At 39.8% G+C, this 19,104-nt stretch overlaps 1 protein-coding gene across 1 annotated transcript in view; it reads right to left on the reverse strand.

The window, feature by feature from the left end:
- TAGAP (T cell activation RhoGTPase activating protein) overlaps positions 1–520 on the reverse strand; it is a 170,923-nt gene extending 170,403 nt beyond the window's left edge. Inside the window, exon 1 of the mRNA XM_073627406.1 lies at positions 371–520. Coding sequence (XP_073483507.1) covers positions 371–442 — 72 coding nt within the window. The 5' untranslated portion in view covers positions 443–520. The remainder of the gene's footprint in view (positions 1–370) is intronic.
- Positions 521–19,104: the final 18,584 nt, after the last annotated feature.

The following is a 19,104-nucleotide window of genomic DNA, read 5'->3' on the forward strand; positions in this document are numbered from 1 at the left end:
TCATCTAACATCCAAGCAATATGTTTAATATCAAAGCACGTATTCTACAAATGTGGAGCAGTGACTGCCTGAGGACATGGAAAACACACTGCAGTGCCAGATTAAAGTGACTGACATTGATAAAAATACCAAAGTTGGCTACAGCAATACATTTGTCAGTTGCTGGTGCAACATATCAGTCACAGAATTCATATATATATATATATATATATATATATATATATATATATATATATAAAGAATCACCTGATATCTCAGCAGTCACAAGGCTGAGAGGGTAAAGCAGCTGAAAAAGCAGAGCAAATTATGCATTCTCTGTAACACAATAGTTGTGTGCTACATAGAAATAACAGAAACTAATTGAACTCACTGTGTTTTTGTTGGGTAAAATTCCATCATAGCTGCCTCTGCGTGCTTTGTTCCTTGGGTGTGGAGAAGACATGGCAAAAATGATCCAAGTTAGGAAAAAAGAGCTTGCTTTACAAACGCATGCCTAAGCAGACTCTTAACAGACTCTGAACAGCTGAGCTCTGGACTAACCATTCATATATACACAGAAAGGAGGAGCTCTCCTCTGGATTGACAGCCTATGCAGCTGAGAGAAGTTTGATGCACAACATTTTTTGCTTGAACTTTTTTATGATTTTAGAAGCAATATTAAAATGTATTACTAATAAAAAATGGATATAATATATAATATATAGGATATAATGTTTAAGTTATTCTAAAATAAAATCAAACAAGGTCTAAATACTTTAGCACAATGTATGACTAGCCAAATGTATGAAATTGTATGACATATTATTTATTTGTCTAAAAATGATTAAAACCTTTAAACAGCCAAAATCCAAAAAACTGTAAAAATAAAAGCAGCATCTGTCCAAATGTTACCTTACAAAGCGCTGGTCAATCAATGTCTAATATTTGATTTCTTCTGGTTCTGTTGAATGTTTTTATATAACATTCAGACCATCATTTTATACTTATCAAAATGTAATAAATGGTTTTTCATACAGCAGAATTAATTGTGTTGAAATAAAATATATTTTAATCCTTCATCCTGTTATTAACGATCAGCAATTGTTCATGTCCCAATAAATGTGTACTAAAAAGTTTAAGATAATTGCATTCATTCAGCATATCTTTGTGTACCGAGTCCTCAAACTCTTAGACCCCCCTTCAAATTATGCATTGCATTATTTGTACAGTACTTGTGTTAGGGCAGCCCATTTATTTTGAATAGGCAGGCAGTGCACCTTAACCCATGAAAATCACACATGCACCTTTCCTTTAACACAGAGCCCTGCAATGTATGCCATGTGTATTGCCTGCTACTGTAAATTGCATTGGTGTGTCATTCACAATGAATGGCACATCAATGCACTGTACTATGGTTTGCCTGGTAAAACAAGTAACTGTAAAATAGAAAGCCGATTGGGCCCTTAATGTACACCAAGGCTGCTAAAGATGTGAGAGGCTTTACACATTCAACCCATCAATTAATTCACAATGATTGATCAGTGATGTTTTAAATAAAATCTATGCTGGGAAAAAAAACAGAGATTTCCATTGATTATCTACTTCTAATAATGCTAGCTGTCTGTCTCTAATTTAAACACTTTGATAAATAAGCATAAAATAAGTGATGTCACTAAGGGGGCAGAACTCCCCTATCCACATCCTATGCATAGTTAAATATTCCTAATGTTTTGGTAAGAACTAAAACATATAGGCATCTGTAACTGGTACCTTCTGCTACCTCTGCCTCATACTAGGTTCACACTAGTCTGAATTGGATGTGGTTTTCCCTGCATCCAATTCGCATGACAGGAGATTGTGACCGCCTCTCTATGGATCCAGTTCACACATCTCCGGAGCTGCTCCGGTGCGAATTGCACAGGAGTCCTGTGCGTCTTTTGGTCCGTTTCAGGTCCGAATTCAGCCAAACGTTCAGGCTGAAATCGGACCTGAACCAGTGAATGGAGATGCACCAGACCCCTGCTGTGAGCCACTCCATGCTCTAGTGTGAACCCAGCTTCACGAAAACCTGAAAATAAACCTTTACTACTAGAACCAATACCTCCAAGTTGTTTTTTTTGCTTTGTAAAGCCTTCAGTCTTAGGTCTACCTTTCTGGAAGCAGAAGAATGGGCTTGCTTAAAGCTTAAAGCAATGAGTCCTAATGGTATTCATCCCGGAGTTCTAAGAGAACATTGAGGTATAGTTGTTGGACCATTAACTGACTTTTTTTAGTCATCTTCTTACTGAAGTTATATATGACTTGTAGATTGCTAGTATTGTACCTATCTGTAAGAATGGTAGTGAGGCTGAAGCTGGCAACTACAGGCCAGTGAGTTTAACACTTATAGAATGCCTCCCACAAAGAAGGTTCAATGATCATTTACAAACACACTTACTGTTGGATCCAAAGTAACATGGCTTTACTGTGGGAAGATCCTATCAGACAAATCTGATTCCATTTGTGGGAGGATCTCATCAGACAAATCTGATTGAATGTCACAAATGTTTTGGACCAATGTGGTGACATTGTGTATTTTGATTCCAGCAAAGCATTTGATATAGTTCCATATAATGATTTCATAAAAAGGTTGTAGGAGCTAGGACTTAATCCTGTGGTGGCTCAGCGGATTTGCGTTTGGGTAAAGGATAGCTATCAGAATGCGGTTGTAAATGTGGTTCTTTTGGACCAAAGACCAGTCACTAGTGGTGTGCCACAGGTCTCTGTACTTGGTTCTGTTCTATTTTATACTTATAAGTGATATACCTAAAGGTTTGATAGACAAAGTATGTTTTTTTGCTGATGGCACAAAGGTGTGCTATAGGGTTGATATTCTTCAAGGTGTTCATAACATGGAACATAATTTGATATTGCTGGAAGATTAGTAAAAACTGTGGAAACTGCAGTTCAATGTTTCAAAATGCTAAATAATGCACTTAGGGAAAACAAATCCTATGATAAAGTACAACATTGGGGGTACAGTGTTGGCCAGCACTACAGATAAAAAAGATTTCAGGGTTCTTGTTTCAGATATATCAAAATGAGCAAACAGCATGGCCTAGCAGTGTGAAAAGTGGGAAGAATTCTGGGATGTATCACTAGAGGAATCACCTGCACGAGGAAGGAGGTCCTGATTCCCTTATTTAGATCTGTACAGCTAACATCAAGAACATGGGACATGACCTTAAACTATTAGGTAGAAAGGTCAAAACTAACCTTAGAAAGTGAATTTTACCAAAAGAGTAGTTGATGCTTGGAACAGACTTCAAGCATAGGTAGTGAGGCACAGTAAGTTAATCTAAACATGCCTGGGGAAAACATAGATCTCAAAAAGTTGAAAAAGGGGAAAAAATATAGGCAAATTGTATGGGCCAATTTTCCTGTTTTTGCCATTACTTTGCTGTGTTTCTATGTCAAGCCTCCAAGCTCCAAAACCTAGACAAGAGAAAACAAAAGTTTTTCTTTCTATAACAGATACAAATGCAGAAGCCCCCCCACCATGTGTAGATGAGAAACCTAGGTGACAAATACACCTTGCACGACCCTGCCAGCCTGTCTATATACAGTATATGTGTGTGTGTGTGTGTGTGTGTGTGTGTGTGTATATATATATATATATATATATATATATATATATATATATATATATATATATATATATATATATATATATATATACATCTGGTCAACATCATATAAATCAGATTCTTCTACAAACAAACAGCTAGATTTCATTCTGTTTTCATTAATGATTAGTGTAAAGTGTGCTAGCTGAACACATATCTTGTAACAAGAATGTTATGTTCCAGCAAAGAACCTTATGTAACTTAAACAATAAATCAGGTGTGTCTTTATACTATGAAGACGTTTCACAAACACGTACTAACAGTCTTTTTAAAAAAACATTGCAGCTTATGACAGCCTTTAATAGATTATACATTTTCCTTTTGCTGGGGCAACATTGCTGTCTTAATCATTATATATAGGAGTAAAAAAATAGGGGTGGGACTTTGAATGAAGTACACAATGGGTCAAAAAATGTTTGGTAAATGTAATTTTATCTGAAACTTATACTGATAATTCATAATACACAATCACATATAAATATTTCATATTCAATACATTTCATATATATACATACAATTGGATACCTGTAAGATCTAAAAAATCCTCTAATCCCTTACATTGAAGAAGGAAAATATATACTGGAGAAAAAAAACTTTATTTGGCCATAAAATACGCAGTTCATAATAGTTCTGTTAACAAAGATAACACATGATAAATATTGGGACCCAACATATATAAATCCATGTTGAAAGATAATGTATTCAAAATACATAGGAAAATCCACAGTAGATAGATGAGGTATGGATACACATAGTTAAAACACAACATCTGTTGGCTCAACGCGTTTCATGGCTTTATGTCACTCATCAGGAGCAAACATGTCAGTCCATCACTGCTGTCTTAATCAATTTAATGTGATTCTGAACAATAGTGTTTCCTGGTTTGCAGTTTTATATGAAATACGCCACAGAAAAATCCTGTTTTTGGACAAATTGATTATATTGTCTTTCAAAATAATAAGCTGCACTATAAGCTTATTGTTTTGAATGTTACTTTGAATGTGTGTGTCTCGCATTTGTTAGTTGCAGCTTTTTTTCACAGCATATAAGTTGAATCTTATACACATGATCACTTTTGGGATAGCGCAGTAAAAACATTTTTGAGTTTTGATTATATTGTCTGATGGTTCCTTATTTAGTGACATTTAACTTAAATCAATGGATTGTAATCAGATTTTGCATTTTTTCAGAATCCATCCTGCTTCTCTTTTTAAATCTAATCCACCCTAGCAACTGTCAAGTGGTTCAAGAAAATACTGAGAAATAAAAGATAGGTAGTTATTTGAAATGGAATTAAACAAAAGGGGCTGGCAGCTGCAAGAATTTATCACTGAAAGGGTGAAATTGAATGGCAAATTTATCTCTTGCAAAAAGTCTTGTAGAAATAAATTACCACAAGTTCTCAGTTCCACTCTCACTCCAATAGAATAATTATATTATCAAAAAGCACAGAAATTAGCCCTAGACTATCCATACATACCTGATCTGCAAAGGAAGAAACATACTGGATAGACCACTACTTAGATCAGACTTTTTACAAGAAAATATAACATTTTTTAGGTTCTAAGAAGATGCCCCTGTCTCTCTTATTTATGTAACAGTGCAGTGTAAAAGTGCTCATGTTCATTCTATTATATGGATGAAAGCACACAAAAAGGCTAAGGAAAATGTAGACAGACATAAATATTCCAAAAATAATTTCAGAGAAGCAACTGCCAGTTGCCAGACACTTTATTGATCACATTCACATGGTAGCTCAGCTTAAAGCGTAACTCCACTTCTGTTGAGAAAAAAACATTCCCCCTGAATGATCTATGTACATTGCAAGGATTGTAACAACCTTTATTGCTGATTCCTACCCTTTGTTATTCTGAAGAAATCACTGTTTGTTCCTCTGTACTGAGTGGGTCTAATGGGAGTAGTTTCACAATTATCAGTCAGCTGTGGCAGCTGCAGAGCACTAATGAGGAAAGCTGCTGGGCCTGCATCCCTTTTGGAAATATCTCACCAAAAATGACATTTTTGTTGCAGGGGATGCCTGAAATCTGACTTGTATTTTAGTGCAGACTTATGGGAAAATTGGTGAGCCAATCACACAAGCAGGAAATTATGATTCTGGGGAGTTGTCAGTACACATTCTGTGTACAGACAACTCCATGTAGCCATATTGCATTGCTATATAAAATTACAGCGGCTGCAGATTGAAAAGGAAAGGTCATTTTTAATAACATTCAACATTCAACATTTTTTCCCCACGAAAGTGGAGTTACCCTTTAAACACTTGATTATACAAATTATTCCTACAGGGAGGTGAATGGATAAATAGACTGAATACTGTCCAACCTCTGGGCCCATTTACACCAATTGGGTTGTGCTATTCTGAAGTCCAATCACATGGACAAGGAAAATTGCCTTATGTCCTATCTGTTCAGTTTCTCACCACTGTCTTGCGGTGTGTGCTAAAAAAAAAAAAAATATGCAGTGTTTTATTTTCACTGCAGTGTATCTCAGTGCACTACAATGGGCTGCAGTGAATATACAATACATGAATGTAATGTGGTTTTGTGACATTCTAAAAAAGTTTAAAAAAAAAGCAGCTGCTGGTATGAACCAGCCCTAAATGTCTTAAAGTGATTGTAAAGTCATGTTTAAAAAATATTTAAAAAATTACAAATATTCCCTATGCAGGCTTTGTGGGCTTTTCTTATTGCAGATCTGTATGTCTCACTCAGTAGGGGGGGTGGGGGGGGGGGGGCACCCTGTACCTCTACAATAAGAACATTGCAGACAAAAAGCACAGGCTGGTGTTTTACTACAAGAATTAAAATGTTGCGGAGGACACAGCAGCAGGACAGTATTAATCAGGGATATTAGGTCTAACCAGTGTATGCCTAACTTTTACTTTTACTATGGGGATAGCGCATGTGATATGAGTGATCTAATTTGAGGTGGATTTGATACATACTCTTAATGTACTTCATTTTTTTTCCTTAAAAAGATGCAGCAGTGTGATGTGAACAAAAGGAAGATCAAATAACAGATGGTCAGTAACAAGTGAATGCTACGCTTTGAACACCCTAAACTTTAAAAAGGGTTTTATAACAAAAATCAAGAAACCACCAAAGGAAGTAAACTAAAAAATACCATCCTTTAAAGGAAAGCCTTACAGCATTAAAACAAGCCTCAAATAGAAAAAAGAAACCTAAAATAAAGTCCTATAAAAAAAAAAAAAAAAAAACAACAATATATCCTAAAATTAAAATGAAACCCCAAAATACCACCTTCCTGAATCCAACTCCTTTTTTTTTAAGAGTTGCAGAAAAAATGCTATAAACAGGGCAGCAGCTAAAAGCGACATCTGGCCTAAAAAAACAATTACAAGGTAAAATCAAAGACGAAAAAGCCCTCAAAGGCAGCAAAAGGGATTGATTGTTCTAACATCTTGCAATCAGAATAAAATTACAGTTTTCTAACTGACCCCAATATTTTCCTATGCTGGTTGTTAGCTTTCCCTATCCTCACCCAACAGTAGCTTCCAGTACTCTGGCATTATGGCTGCTTTGTATCCAGAGCCCCTTATTGGTCCTTTTAAACTTACAAGTCATTGTTCAAAGGCCATGTCATGGTTTAAAAAAATATCTTGGGAGAATCTGTGCATACATTCCCCAGAATTGCAAATTTTAATGTGTAGGACTAGCGTCAAACCAATGGCAGCAGTGAAACTAGATCTCATCTATACTTCATGGTGTGTATACTTCATGTTAAACACACTGGCTTAGGGCATAAGAAACATTATTTTCTTTCTATACCATGCTGTATTGTGCAATCAGTGTCTAGTTTTGATGCTTATGAATGATTAATTTGTTGTTTTTGAGTAATGTGTAATAAAGACTTGAGTAAATTTAGGATAGTAATTTAAGTGATTGTAAAGTCTTGTTTTAAAAAAAATAAATAAATAACAAATATGTTATACTTACCTGCCCTATGCAGTTGGTTTTGCACAGGGCAGCCTGGATCCTCCTCTTCTCAGGTCCGTCTTTGCTGCTCCTGGCCCCTTCCTCCTGTCGAGTGCCGAGTCACAACTCTGTGCGTCCATTCTGACACGGAGCCCTGACCTGGCCCAGCCCCATTTCTCTTCTGATTGGCTAACTGACTGTGATTGACAGTCACGGGAGCCAATGGCGCCACTGCTGTGTCTCAGCCAATCAGGAGGAAAGTCCCAGATAGCTAAGACACTCGTGGACATCGCTGGACAGAGATGAGGCTCAGGCAGGCCTGGACTGGCCATGAGGCACACCGTTCAGATGCCCGGTGGGCCGGGGCTGCCGGGCCACATGTCATTTTTGGGCCTGACTCTGACTTCCTAGGCAGCTGCTTGAGCCGGCCCTGCTCACCCGCTGCTGATCTGCCTGTGGCTCCACAGAAAGGGCCGGGGTCCGCAGTCCCTGCCGCCCACTCTCAAGGCATCTAGGCTGCTCCGTGTATCGGGGCCGCTCACGGCCAGCTCCGCGGCCATCTGACTACTCAGCTCAGGGGTTGGAAATTAAGAGGTCAGGTGGCCATGAAGGAGGAGGAGCTGCCTGGAGGAATCCCCTTCTGCCTGACAAGACTGCTAAAAAGTAAGTAATACCAGTCTGCCGGTTTGAAAAATTATGTTTTACACCTGCATTTACACACAGCATGATGAGAGCATGCTTTGGTCTGGTCAGTGGTTTCTTTTCACAGTAAAGAGTGATGCTGAACTCAGGTAGTTCAGCATCACTCTTTACTGTGTAAAAGAGACCACTGACCAGACCAAAGCATGCTCTCATCATGCTGTGTGTAAATGCAGGTGTAAAACATTGTGTGAGAGAGGGACAGTTCTTGGGCCTAAAAGATGTTCTGCATTTAATGTCATTATGCCTTTGTCGTGCAGGTTTTTTTTTTCTGTGGGTTTACAGCCACTTTAAGTGTAATCTTAAGCATTTTTTTTTTTGGGGAGTGGTGTTTTTATTGATTACAGCAGTATTAAACACAAAACAAATGTAATATTTTGCAGCTTACCATTGTTTAAATGTGATGGCTGCATTTGTTTCCTTGTTTTAGTTGTCATTATTTTTCACCTTTTGATCCTGCCACTAACACAACTCCTGTTTTAGAGTGTCTCCGCTCCACTGCAAGATCACCTCAAAACTGTTATCCTGCCCTGCAGCCTTGCCCAAGAATCCTTCCCAACTGCTTTTCCATGATCCACTTTGGCTGGCATTCTGCCACAAAGATCCCATCTTCTCTACACTTTATCTCATATGTGCTGTACTCTTTGTGTGATATCCTGGCTCTCTCTTATCCATTCTCAAATCACAAGCCTCACTGTACTATTTGATCTCTGGACCAGTTTCCTGTACTTTGTACACCATTTCATTCTGTGCAACCATCATCCATTTGCCTTTCAATATGAGGTCTTGATACATTCTCCACCCCATACTTTTCACATCCAGTCAGTTTTCATTCCTTGTGAAAAAAATTATAGTATATATTGACTTGCGCTAGAAGTAAAATTATTAAACTAGTGATTGCAGCTTCTGTACACAAAGTGCTATACACTTGACAAAATGAAAAAATTATATATGATTACAGCGCTCACAATATTGTAAACATCACAACAAATCAAAAAATCAGTGAAAAAAAATGGACTTTTTTTACACTGATTTTTTGATTTGTTGTGATGTTTACAATATTGTGAGCGCTGTAATCATATATAATTGTTTCAGTTTTCATGCCTTACTTTCACAATTTTTTTCTCCTCTCTATTAATAAATCACAACTCCTCTCCCACTGCCTCCTACCACCACTAACAGCTCTTGTTTTCCCTTCTATCACTAGTTCCCATTTTCCCCTATACCAGTGATGGCAAACCTTGGCACCCCAGATGTTTTGGAACTACAATTCTCATGATGCTCAACTACACTGCTGAGTGCATGAGCATCATGGGAAATGTAGTTCCAAAACATCTGGGGTGCCAAGGTTTGCCAATCACTGCCCTATACTATCAGCTCTGGCTTCATCCCTGTAAATAGTCCGTACACTCTATATAAAAATAAAGCTCTATTTTTAAGGTACAATGTATGGGTAAACACAGTATGCCCAAAAACATTTCAAACCAATCATACCTTTCTTTACTACATACCACTAAAATTTGCTGTTGTTGCTTTGTTGCTCATACTGCAGTATGATAGCCATTACATTACAAAGGTATTTGTTAAAGAAATATTAGATCTGTAAAAGTTAACTACAAATAAAGCACATACTGTATAGCTCCTCCTTTCCTTTTATCATCTGTTCAGATCTGGCCAAATGGTGACAATTCAAGACTGAATGCATCAGAGGGTTAGTAAATGTAAAGAGGAAATGATCGCCACTACTCCCAACCAGCCTAGGTGAATAAACTATAATGAGCAGCCTCAACCTACATATCTCCACCAAACCATACACCCTGATGTATGTCACCCCACCTACTTGTGGGGAGCAAAATGCATCAGGGTGTATGGTTTGGTGGAGACATGTAGGCTGAGGCTGCTCTTTATCATTTATTCACCTAGGTTGGTTGGGAGTAGCGACAATTTTTTCCTTTTTGCATTTACTAACCCCCCTGAATTGGTATTAGTACAAGCCTGCGCCACATGTTCTGGAACACAGGGATATGCTTTCACCTCTACTTTGAGCGGCGCCATTCAAACGGGTCGCACTGATCAGGATTACCCCCGGCTGTCAGCGATGGCTTCAGTATGGAGGCATGTGCAGGAGAGGCAGCCGACAATGGAAGCCCCATAGTAAGTCTATGGGTGAAGTCACTTCCCAGGCATTCCAAAGTCATTGTCGGTTCTTTCCTGCACACAGCTTCTGCTGCTGGAAACCGGACCAGATCGGCTGCAGAATAGGTAAGTGCAGTGATTTTTGCTTTACAGGGTTAGAAAGATTGGATTGAGAATGTGGCAAGGAGGGCGGGATTAGAGTTAGTTAGTTTTTACCTCGACTTACACTTTAAAAAAGGCACGATGCTGTACTGAATGTCTCCATTTTAAGCTTAATGATTAGAAGGCTGATAATAATATAAATAATGAAAATAAAATCATCATTGTAATGCTGATGCTGCTGATGGAATTGGATATTTTTATTATCTTAACTATCTATGAGATGGCTATGTTCTATACTTCAGGGGTCCAGGTATCACTTTTTCCATCCAACAAAACTTTGAACCAAGATTTACCCATTTTTATTTAAACCATTATTTTTACCAGTGCCAAAACCTGAAAGGCTATCTAGTAATGATGTCACAATTGAGAAGGCATTATTTCCAACTCAATGCAACTGTACTCTGGATCTGGGGTGAGAATGTTGCAACTCCAATTATAGATTACAGGAACTACTGTAGGTATTCCTTACCATAAACATGTCAGCTTAGGAATTCAAGGTTAATACAGTGAAACAGCAAGTGCTTTAAACGGTTACTGGCAATTGTGATTTTCTTTTCTGAAAACTAATTACCAGTTGCCAGAACTGACTTTGTAATGCTACATTAACCTTTGAGTTGGCCTCAGCCAAATATACAAGAGGCTGTATCTAATCATTTTTATAATACACATTTAATGGGGAAAAAGGAATTTAATCCTTATAAAAACTTAATTGAATGTTAAAAGAAGTCAAAGTACTTTAGACCTATAGAATATGATTACAGGAAAGGCCACGTGGAAATTCTGATATTTTAAGTAAGTTTTTTAAAGATAAGATTAAACATTATTATATTTACATAGTTACATAAGTAATACAGTTTCAAAAACACAGGCCCATCCAGTTTAACCTCTGTGTGTGGGTTTGATTTTCTATTTTATGTTTTTATTCTTGAGGTTTCTTTCTTTCTTGTATGATGGTCGGATAATCCTCGGATTCAACCATCCAACTCCTATCAGATGTAAGAATTCCCACAGTCATGTATATTATGCTGACTAAGGGAGAGTTTCTTTTTTTTTTATTCATTAATTCTCAGCTATTTCCACTCCATGTAGAAGAGAGTTCCACATTTTCACTTCTCTAACAGTAAAGAACGCATTTTTTTTTTTTTTTGCAATCAGTATTTTATTTTATGAAAGAAAACACATAACTTGACATGTCTAACAATCTTTGGTAAAAATATGAATTCTGACCTCGCAGGGTCTCTTACATTGTATCTATTCAGTTACGTGCGGATGAGCAAAGGTATGTATCACAATAGTAATTCTATTGGTCTCATATACATTTACTGAGAAGCATGTACCAGTTGGGGGTGCTATGGGAATATAGGCGTAGTCAGTTCTAACATCGTTATGAAGACTGTAAGGATAAGTGAGGTGTTAGCCCATTGTGCCACATACGGCACATTCACGAGCAATGAGTCTGAAGGTTGGTCATCCACTTGGGAGTTTGAGTATGCGGCTCTCTAGCATGCGACCAGGGCAGAGGGGGGGGGACTCCGTGGTCTCCAGCAAACCGCCCCCTGCCCCCCACACACCAGGTGAACCGAACAATGAACAAGAATAGCTTGTTTATCCAACAGGGATACCAATTCCTCTGCAACATCAGGGGTCAGTCTCATGGACATGGAGGTTTTGCAGGGTCCATGTCCAACACCAACTCAATCACTTATTTACCCATTCAGTAGTTAAATGGCCACAAAACTGTCAACTTTTTGAGGGTATAAAAGTAAGACAAAAGAAAAGAAAAGAAAAACGGGGAGGAGGGGAGAGGGTTAGGGCAAGGAGCAACCAAAGCGTACCTGTGTTTCAGATGGAGGGTTTGTCCACACCAAGTGCACCACACCAATCTCATCACTCTCCTATGTCCGAATTCCATTGTCGTGGCATATCTGGAGACCAAGTCTCCATCTTTAGGATCTCACTGCTCTGGTTGAGAGAGGGGGGTCTGCCAGCTCTAGCAGAGCAGTGTCTAAGCTGGAGGGAACCTGGTTAGGGTGTAAAGAACCCATTTAGCAGTTTAACCACTTGCTTACTGGGCACTTAAACCCCCCTTCTGCCCAGACCAATCTTCATCTTACAGCGCTGACGCAATTTGAATGACAATTGTGCGGTCATACAACACTGTACCCAAACGAAATTTTTATCATTTTTTTCCCACAAATAGAGCTTTCTTTTGGTGGTATTTAATCACAGCTGGGATTTTTATTTTTTGCTAAACAAACAAAAAATTGGAAAATTTTGAAAAAAAAAAAATCATGTTTCATAGTTTGAAATAAAAAATGAAGGAATAGCGGGACTTTTTATATAAACACACGGGGGCAAAAATAAAATTGATAGCTTTTAATAGAATCAAATAATTATAGAGTTTCTGTATTCAAATAATTCAATGCATGATGCTATATATGAGATTATTCGTACAACTACTACAATTCATTGAAACCACAGATTATCACTATGGTTCCTTGCTCCTGATGATAGGTCAAATACCTTGAAACGCGTAGAGCCAACAACAACCTAGTGTACACATTGATGCATCTGATCAGGCCGTTTCATATTAATTGGTTTTTCTCCCCCCTACAACACCTCTCTCTTTTCTTTGTTTTTTATATTTTTTCCATTTTAATCATGTAATCATGCTCCAAATGTGTTGATTATACTATGTATATTATATATTGATTCCTTGTTGGAATATGTATGTATGTATATCTTCTGTGGTTTCAATGAATTGTAGTAGTTGTATGAATAATCTCATATATAGCATCATGCATTGAATTATTTGAATACAGAAACTCTATAATTATTTGATTCTATTAAAAGCTATCAATTTTATTTTTGCCCCCGTGTGTTTATATAAAAAGTCCCGCTATTCCTTCATTTTTTATTTCATTCAACCGGGATGGAGGGGGGGACCTGAGCGGCACCCCTATACCTCATATAAAGTCCCACATTTTCCCTCATTCTTCTCCCTCTTAATATGTTTCATAGTTTGTTATAACATTTTGCAAACAGGTAATTTTTCTCCTTCATTGATATGCGCTGATGAGGCGGCACTGGTGGGCACTGATAGGCTGCACTGATGGGCACGGATAGGCACAGTTAAGGAGGCACTAATAGGTACAGTTAAGGCGGCACTGATAGGCACAGTTAAGGCGGCACTGATAGGCACAGTTAAGGCGGCACTGATGGGGACAGATAAGGCGGTACTGATGGGCACAGATAAGGCGGCACTGATGGCCACTGATGGGCGCTGATGGGTGGCACTGATGGGTGGCACGGATAGGTGGCACGGATAGGTGGCACTGATGGGCACTGATAGGTACCACTGATGGGGGGCACTGATGGGCGGCACTGATGGGTGGCACTGATGGGCAGTGATGGGCGGCACTGATGGGCACTTATGGGCACTGGTAGGTGACACTGATGGGCACTGATAGGCACCACTGATGGGGGCACTGATGTGCAGCACTGTTGTTGTGGCACTGTGGGCGCTGATGGGTGGCACTGTGGCGCTGATGGGTGGCACTGTGGGCACTGATGGGTGGCACTGTGGGCACTGATGGGTGACACTGGTGGGCACTGGTAGGCGGCACTGGCAGGGGGCACAGATGATCGCCGTGATCGGGACTGATGTCCCTCTCACGGCCGCCAGTGATCGGCTTTTTTTTTTCCTCCTCAAGCTGTCAGCGCGTGGAGAAAAAATAGCCGATTACCGGCTCTGTTTACATCACATGATCAGCTGTCATTGGCTGACAGCTGATCATGTGGTAAGGGGTCGGGACCGACCCCTTACTCTGATCTGTGATCAGGTGAGTCTCATAAACTCGCTGATCGCTGAGCGCGCCGTGTGCGCCCTGCAGGGAGCGCGCAGGCCGCTTGTGCACGAGACGACGTCAATAGACGTCGTCCCGTCAATGTAGGTCCGTGCTGTTGCCGTCATTTCGCAATAGCGCGGATATGAAGAGGTTAAGAATAAACTACTTTTTGTCCAATCTTAAATTGTGGTCATTTTACATTATTTCTTTTGGTTAATGCTGGATACCTCTGCATTTGAGTCCCCATATCTTTCATTAGTTTGTTTTATACAACTGAGAAAACGGCTGAAAAATAAATATCCATAAATGGTGAACACAGCAATAATAAAACTTATAAGTCTCTCAATATAGGTGAATAAAGTCCAGTGAGTGAATGGAAAACAAATATGCATGGAATGTCCCACTGGAAATGGTATGTGAATGTGAGACGGCAAATGCTCAAACACAGGTAAATCGTCAGATCATCCCAAAGCTGTATCCCACAACTGCATGTGACTTGGTAAAGATGGTGTGTAAGAAACTCTTACCAGATACATTGGACTCCCTTGTCAGCGACAGGGAATCACTCGAGCGGGTTGCCTCTCAGGGCCTGAAAGCGGACATCACAGCTCTGCGAACCTTCTGGGTCAAACTCTGTATGGATCTCCCGGGGCCGCCAGGTGGGTCCTCCCAAAGGATGGCCAAGGTGTGAATCAGAGAGAACAGTGCGTCACGTAAAAAACTGAAGTGGAGGCTGGTTTAATCTCTCAGTTGATATGTGGAGAAAAAATAAACAGGCTCCACATAGTGTAGATGAGCAAAGTGGGATTTTTATTGCTAAAAAAGCCAGGTAACAATAAAATGTGATCACAGGGTATAAAAACAAAAATGGGCAACAAGGAGGATGCTGAAAGCGCCCGAAGCGTTTCGATCAATGGATCGTCTACTGGGGCATACAGCATCCCCTCCAAGTTGCCTTATATTTATAAGAAAAACATTCAAGAAAGCAAATTGTATGAGCTGTCAAGCAGCCTTCCCCATTGGATGGATGGGGTCACCTGATCGCACCTAGCTGAACCTAGCAGGTGTGAAACATCATTCATTTGCATTCAAGGTGTGTGATTAACCTGTTAAATGTTATTAAACAGACCTCACACTGAACAGTAATTGAATAGTATAACACTGGTTAATTCAAAGGCTTGCTACTGGAGAAGGAATAAAAAGGAACTGAACCCTCTCGCACAGTACTCCCATTGCTGACACTTCTGTGTCTGCTTAAAACTACAGGGGAGTCCGTGCCAATCAGGGACAGCGTCTATGGGGGCGGGCGGAGCCGGCGGCCAATAGCTGCAGAGACAGGAAGTCTCCGTCAGCGCCGCCCGACCTCCACGAGACAAACACAGGGAAGTGACGTCAAGACGCGAAGCACGCTCGACGTCCTTCCCCTGTCACATAATACCTCCCTAGGTGTGTCAAGGAGAGAGGGAGGGAGGAGAGACGTGCGTCAGACCGGACGTTCCTGACGCCGGTTCCCACGCTCCTCCCCCGTGTCCCCGGAGGTAACATTGAGTACAGGTGATGACCAGAGATCCCACCCAAATAGTGGGAAACTGGTAAACATCATCTGTAAAATGGGGAATGAATAACACCACCTAATATGGGGCGGGACATGAAGGGGGAGGCCATGCAACCAAGAGGCGTGCCTCAAAAAGGGACGGTGCCCAGCTCACTCCTAACGATTAGAACAAAAGGGACAAAAAGACAACCGTTAAGTGAATCAAATATTAATGATGGCGAGAGACCCCAAAATAAATTGGAAATCCCTTCCGGTCGAAACAATGAACGGAATGAGGTGGTTCAAACTAAGAAATAATAAAATACTTCCAAAAACATATGATAAAGTGAGCCCGTAAATATTACAACGGCCCAGCATGTGCCATCTGCAAGATGTGGATAATACATATGCCAGTGTGAAAACCTCAAAAATGAGGGAGGTGTAACTCCCCCTGGGAACCTCATGTGAGCGCACCCCCCCCGGAAATGCGCCGACACAAGGAAGACTAGAAATATATAAAGACTAAAAATGTGTGATAAGAGAGGTATAGAAAAGAAGAATATATAAAGAAGGCACCCTGAAACTGCATGTAGTGTTGCAATTAACCACTTGACCACTGGGCACTTAAACCCCCTTAATAACCAGACCAATTTTCAGCTTTTGGTGCTCTCACATTTTGAATGACAATTACTCAGACATGCAACACTGTATCTATATGAATTTTTTGTCCTTTTTTTCACACAAATAGAGCTTTCTTTTGGTGGTATTTAATCACCGCTGGGTTCTTTATTTTTTGCGCTATAAAAGAAAAAAGACCGAAAAATCTGTAAAAAAATTAATTTTTCTTCGTTTCGGTTATAAAATTTTGAAAATTAGTAATTTTTCTTCATATATTTTGGCCAAAATTTATACCGCTACATAAAAATAACCCAAATTAGTGTATATTATTTGGTCTTTGTGAAAGTTATAGCGTCCACAAGCTATGGTGCCAATATCTGAAAATTGATCACACCTGAAGTACTGACGGCCTATCTCATTTCTTGAGACCCTAACATGCCAGAAAAGTACAAATATCCCCCAAATGACCCCTTTTTGGAAAGAAGACATTCCAAGGTATTTAGAAAGATGCATGGTGAGTTTTTTGAAGTTGTCATTTTTTCCCACAATTCTTTGCAAAATCAAGTTTTTTTTTTCTTTTTTTTTTTTTTTCACAAAATTGTCATATTAGCAGGTTATTTCTCACACACAGCATATGCATACCACAAATTACACCCCAAAACACATTCTGCTATTACTCCTGAGTATGGCGATACCACATGTGTGAGACTTTTACACAGCGTGGCCACATACAGGGGAGCACCTTCAGGCATTCTGGAGCACCCATGCCAATTCTGACATTTCTCTCCTACATGTAAAAATCATCATTTATTTGCTAGAAAATTACATAGAACCCCAAAACATTATATATGTTTTTTAGCAAAGACCCTAGAGAATACAGTAGCGGTCATTGCAACTTTTTATCTCGCACGATATTTGTGCAGCAATTTTTCGAACGCTTTTTTTTGGAAAAAAAAATGTTTTTTGCTTTAAAAAAAAACAAAACAGTAAGGTTAGCCCAATGTTTTTGCATAATATGAAAGATGAAGTTACGCCGAGTAAATAGATACCTAACATGTCACCTTTCAAAATTGCACACGCTTGTGGAATGGTGCCAAACTTCGCCACTTAAAAATCCCCATAGGCGACGCTTTAAAATTTTTTACTGGTTACAAATTTTGAGTTACAGAGGAGGTCTAGGGCCAAAATTATTGCTCTCGCTCTACTGATCGCAGCGATACCTCACATGTGTGGTTTGAACACCGTTTTCATATGTGGGCGGGACTTACGTGTGCGTTCGCTTCTGCATGCGAGCACACGGACAGGGGCGCTTTAAAAAAATTTTTATTTTTTTTTATTGTTCATTTTACTTTATTTATTTTAGTTTGACACTTTTTTCCCAAAAAAAAATTTTTTGATCACTTTTATTCCTATTACAAGTAATGTAAACATCCCTTGTAATAGGAATATGGCATGACAGGTCCTCTTTACAGTGAGATATAGGGTCAATAAGACCCCAAATCTCACCTCTAGGCTGTGCCTGAAATTAAAAAAAAAAAAAAAAAAAGATCCATGCTGCGATCGTAGCGGTGAGTCGGTAGAAGCACCGGAGGGCGGTGGGAGGGGGGGACGTCCCCTCTCGCCTCCCGTAAGAACGATCAAGCAGTGTAACAGCCGCTATGATCATTCTTATGGTGTAGGGAATCGCCGGCTGAAAAAGATGATATCTGAATGATGCCTGTAGCTGCACCCATCATTCAGATATCCCCGCACAAAGTCAAGGACGTCGTATGACGGAAGGCCGGAAGTGGTTAAAACGCTTTTTTTTTTTTAACACAAAGTTGTCCATTTATACAATATTTATAACACATAGCATGTACATATCAAAAATGACACCCCAAAATAGATTCTCCTACTCCTCCTGAGTACGGCGATACCACATGTGTGAGACTTCCACAGCCTGGCCACATACAGAGGCAGAGTATGGCTGAGCATGGCTGGGTATGGCTGAGCATGGCTGGGTATGGCTGAGCATGGCCGAGTATGGCTGAGCATGGCCGAGTATGGCTGAGCATGGCTGGGTATTGCAGAGTATCGCCAAGTATGACTGGGTATCGCCGAGTATGACTGGGTATGGCAGAGTATGACTGGGTATCACCGAGTATTGCAGAGTATGGCTGGGTATTGCGGGGTATTGCAGAGTATTGCAGGTTATGGCAGAGTATTGCAGATTTTTGCGGGGTATTGCAGAGCATGGCTGGGTATGGCAGAGTATGGCAGAGTATGGCTGGGTATCACTGAGTATTGCAGAGTATGGCTGGGTATCACTGAGTATTGCAGAGTATGGCTGGGTATCACTGAGTTTTGCAGAGTATGGCTGGGTATCACTGAGTATTGCAGAGTATGGCTGGGTATCACTGAGTATTGCAGAGTATGGCTGGGTATCACTGAGTATGGCTGGGTATCGCGGGGTATGGCAGAGTATTGCGGGATATTGCGGGGTATTGCAGGGTATGGCAGTGTATTGC

This window comes from Aquarana catesbeiana, linkage group LG04, assembly GCF_042186555.1.
Source record: "Aquarana catesbeiana isolate 2022-GZ linkage group LG04, ASM4218655v1, whole genome shotgun sequence".
Classification (NCBI taxonomy): domain Eukaryota; kingdom Metazoa; phylum Chordata; class Amphibia; order Anura; family Ranidae; genus Aquarana; species Aquarana catesbeiana.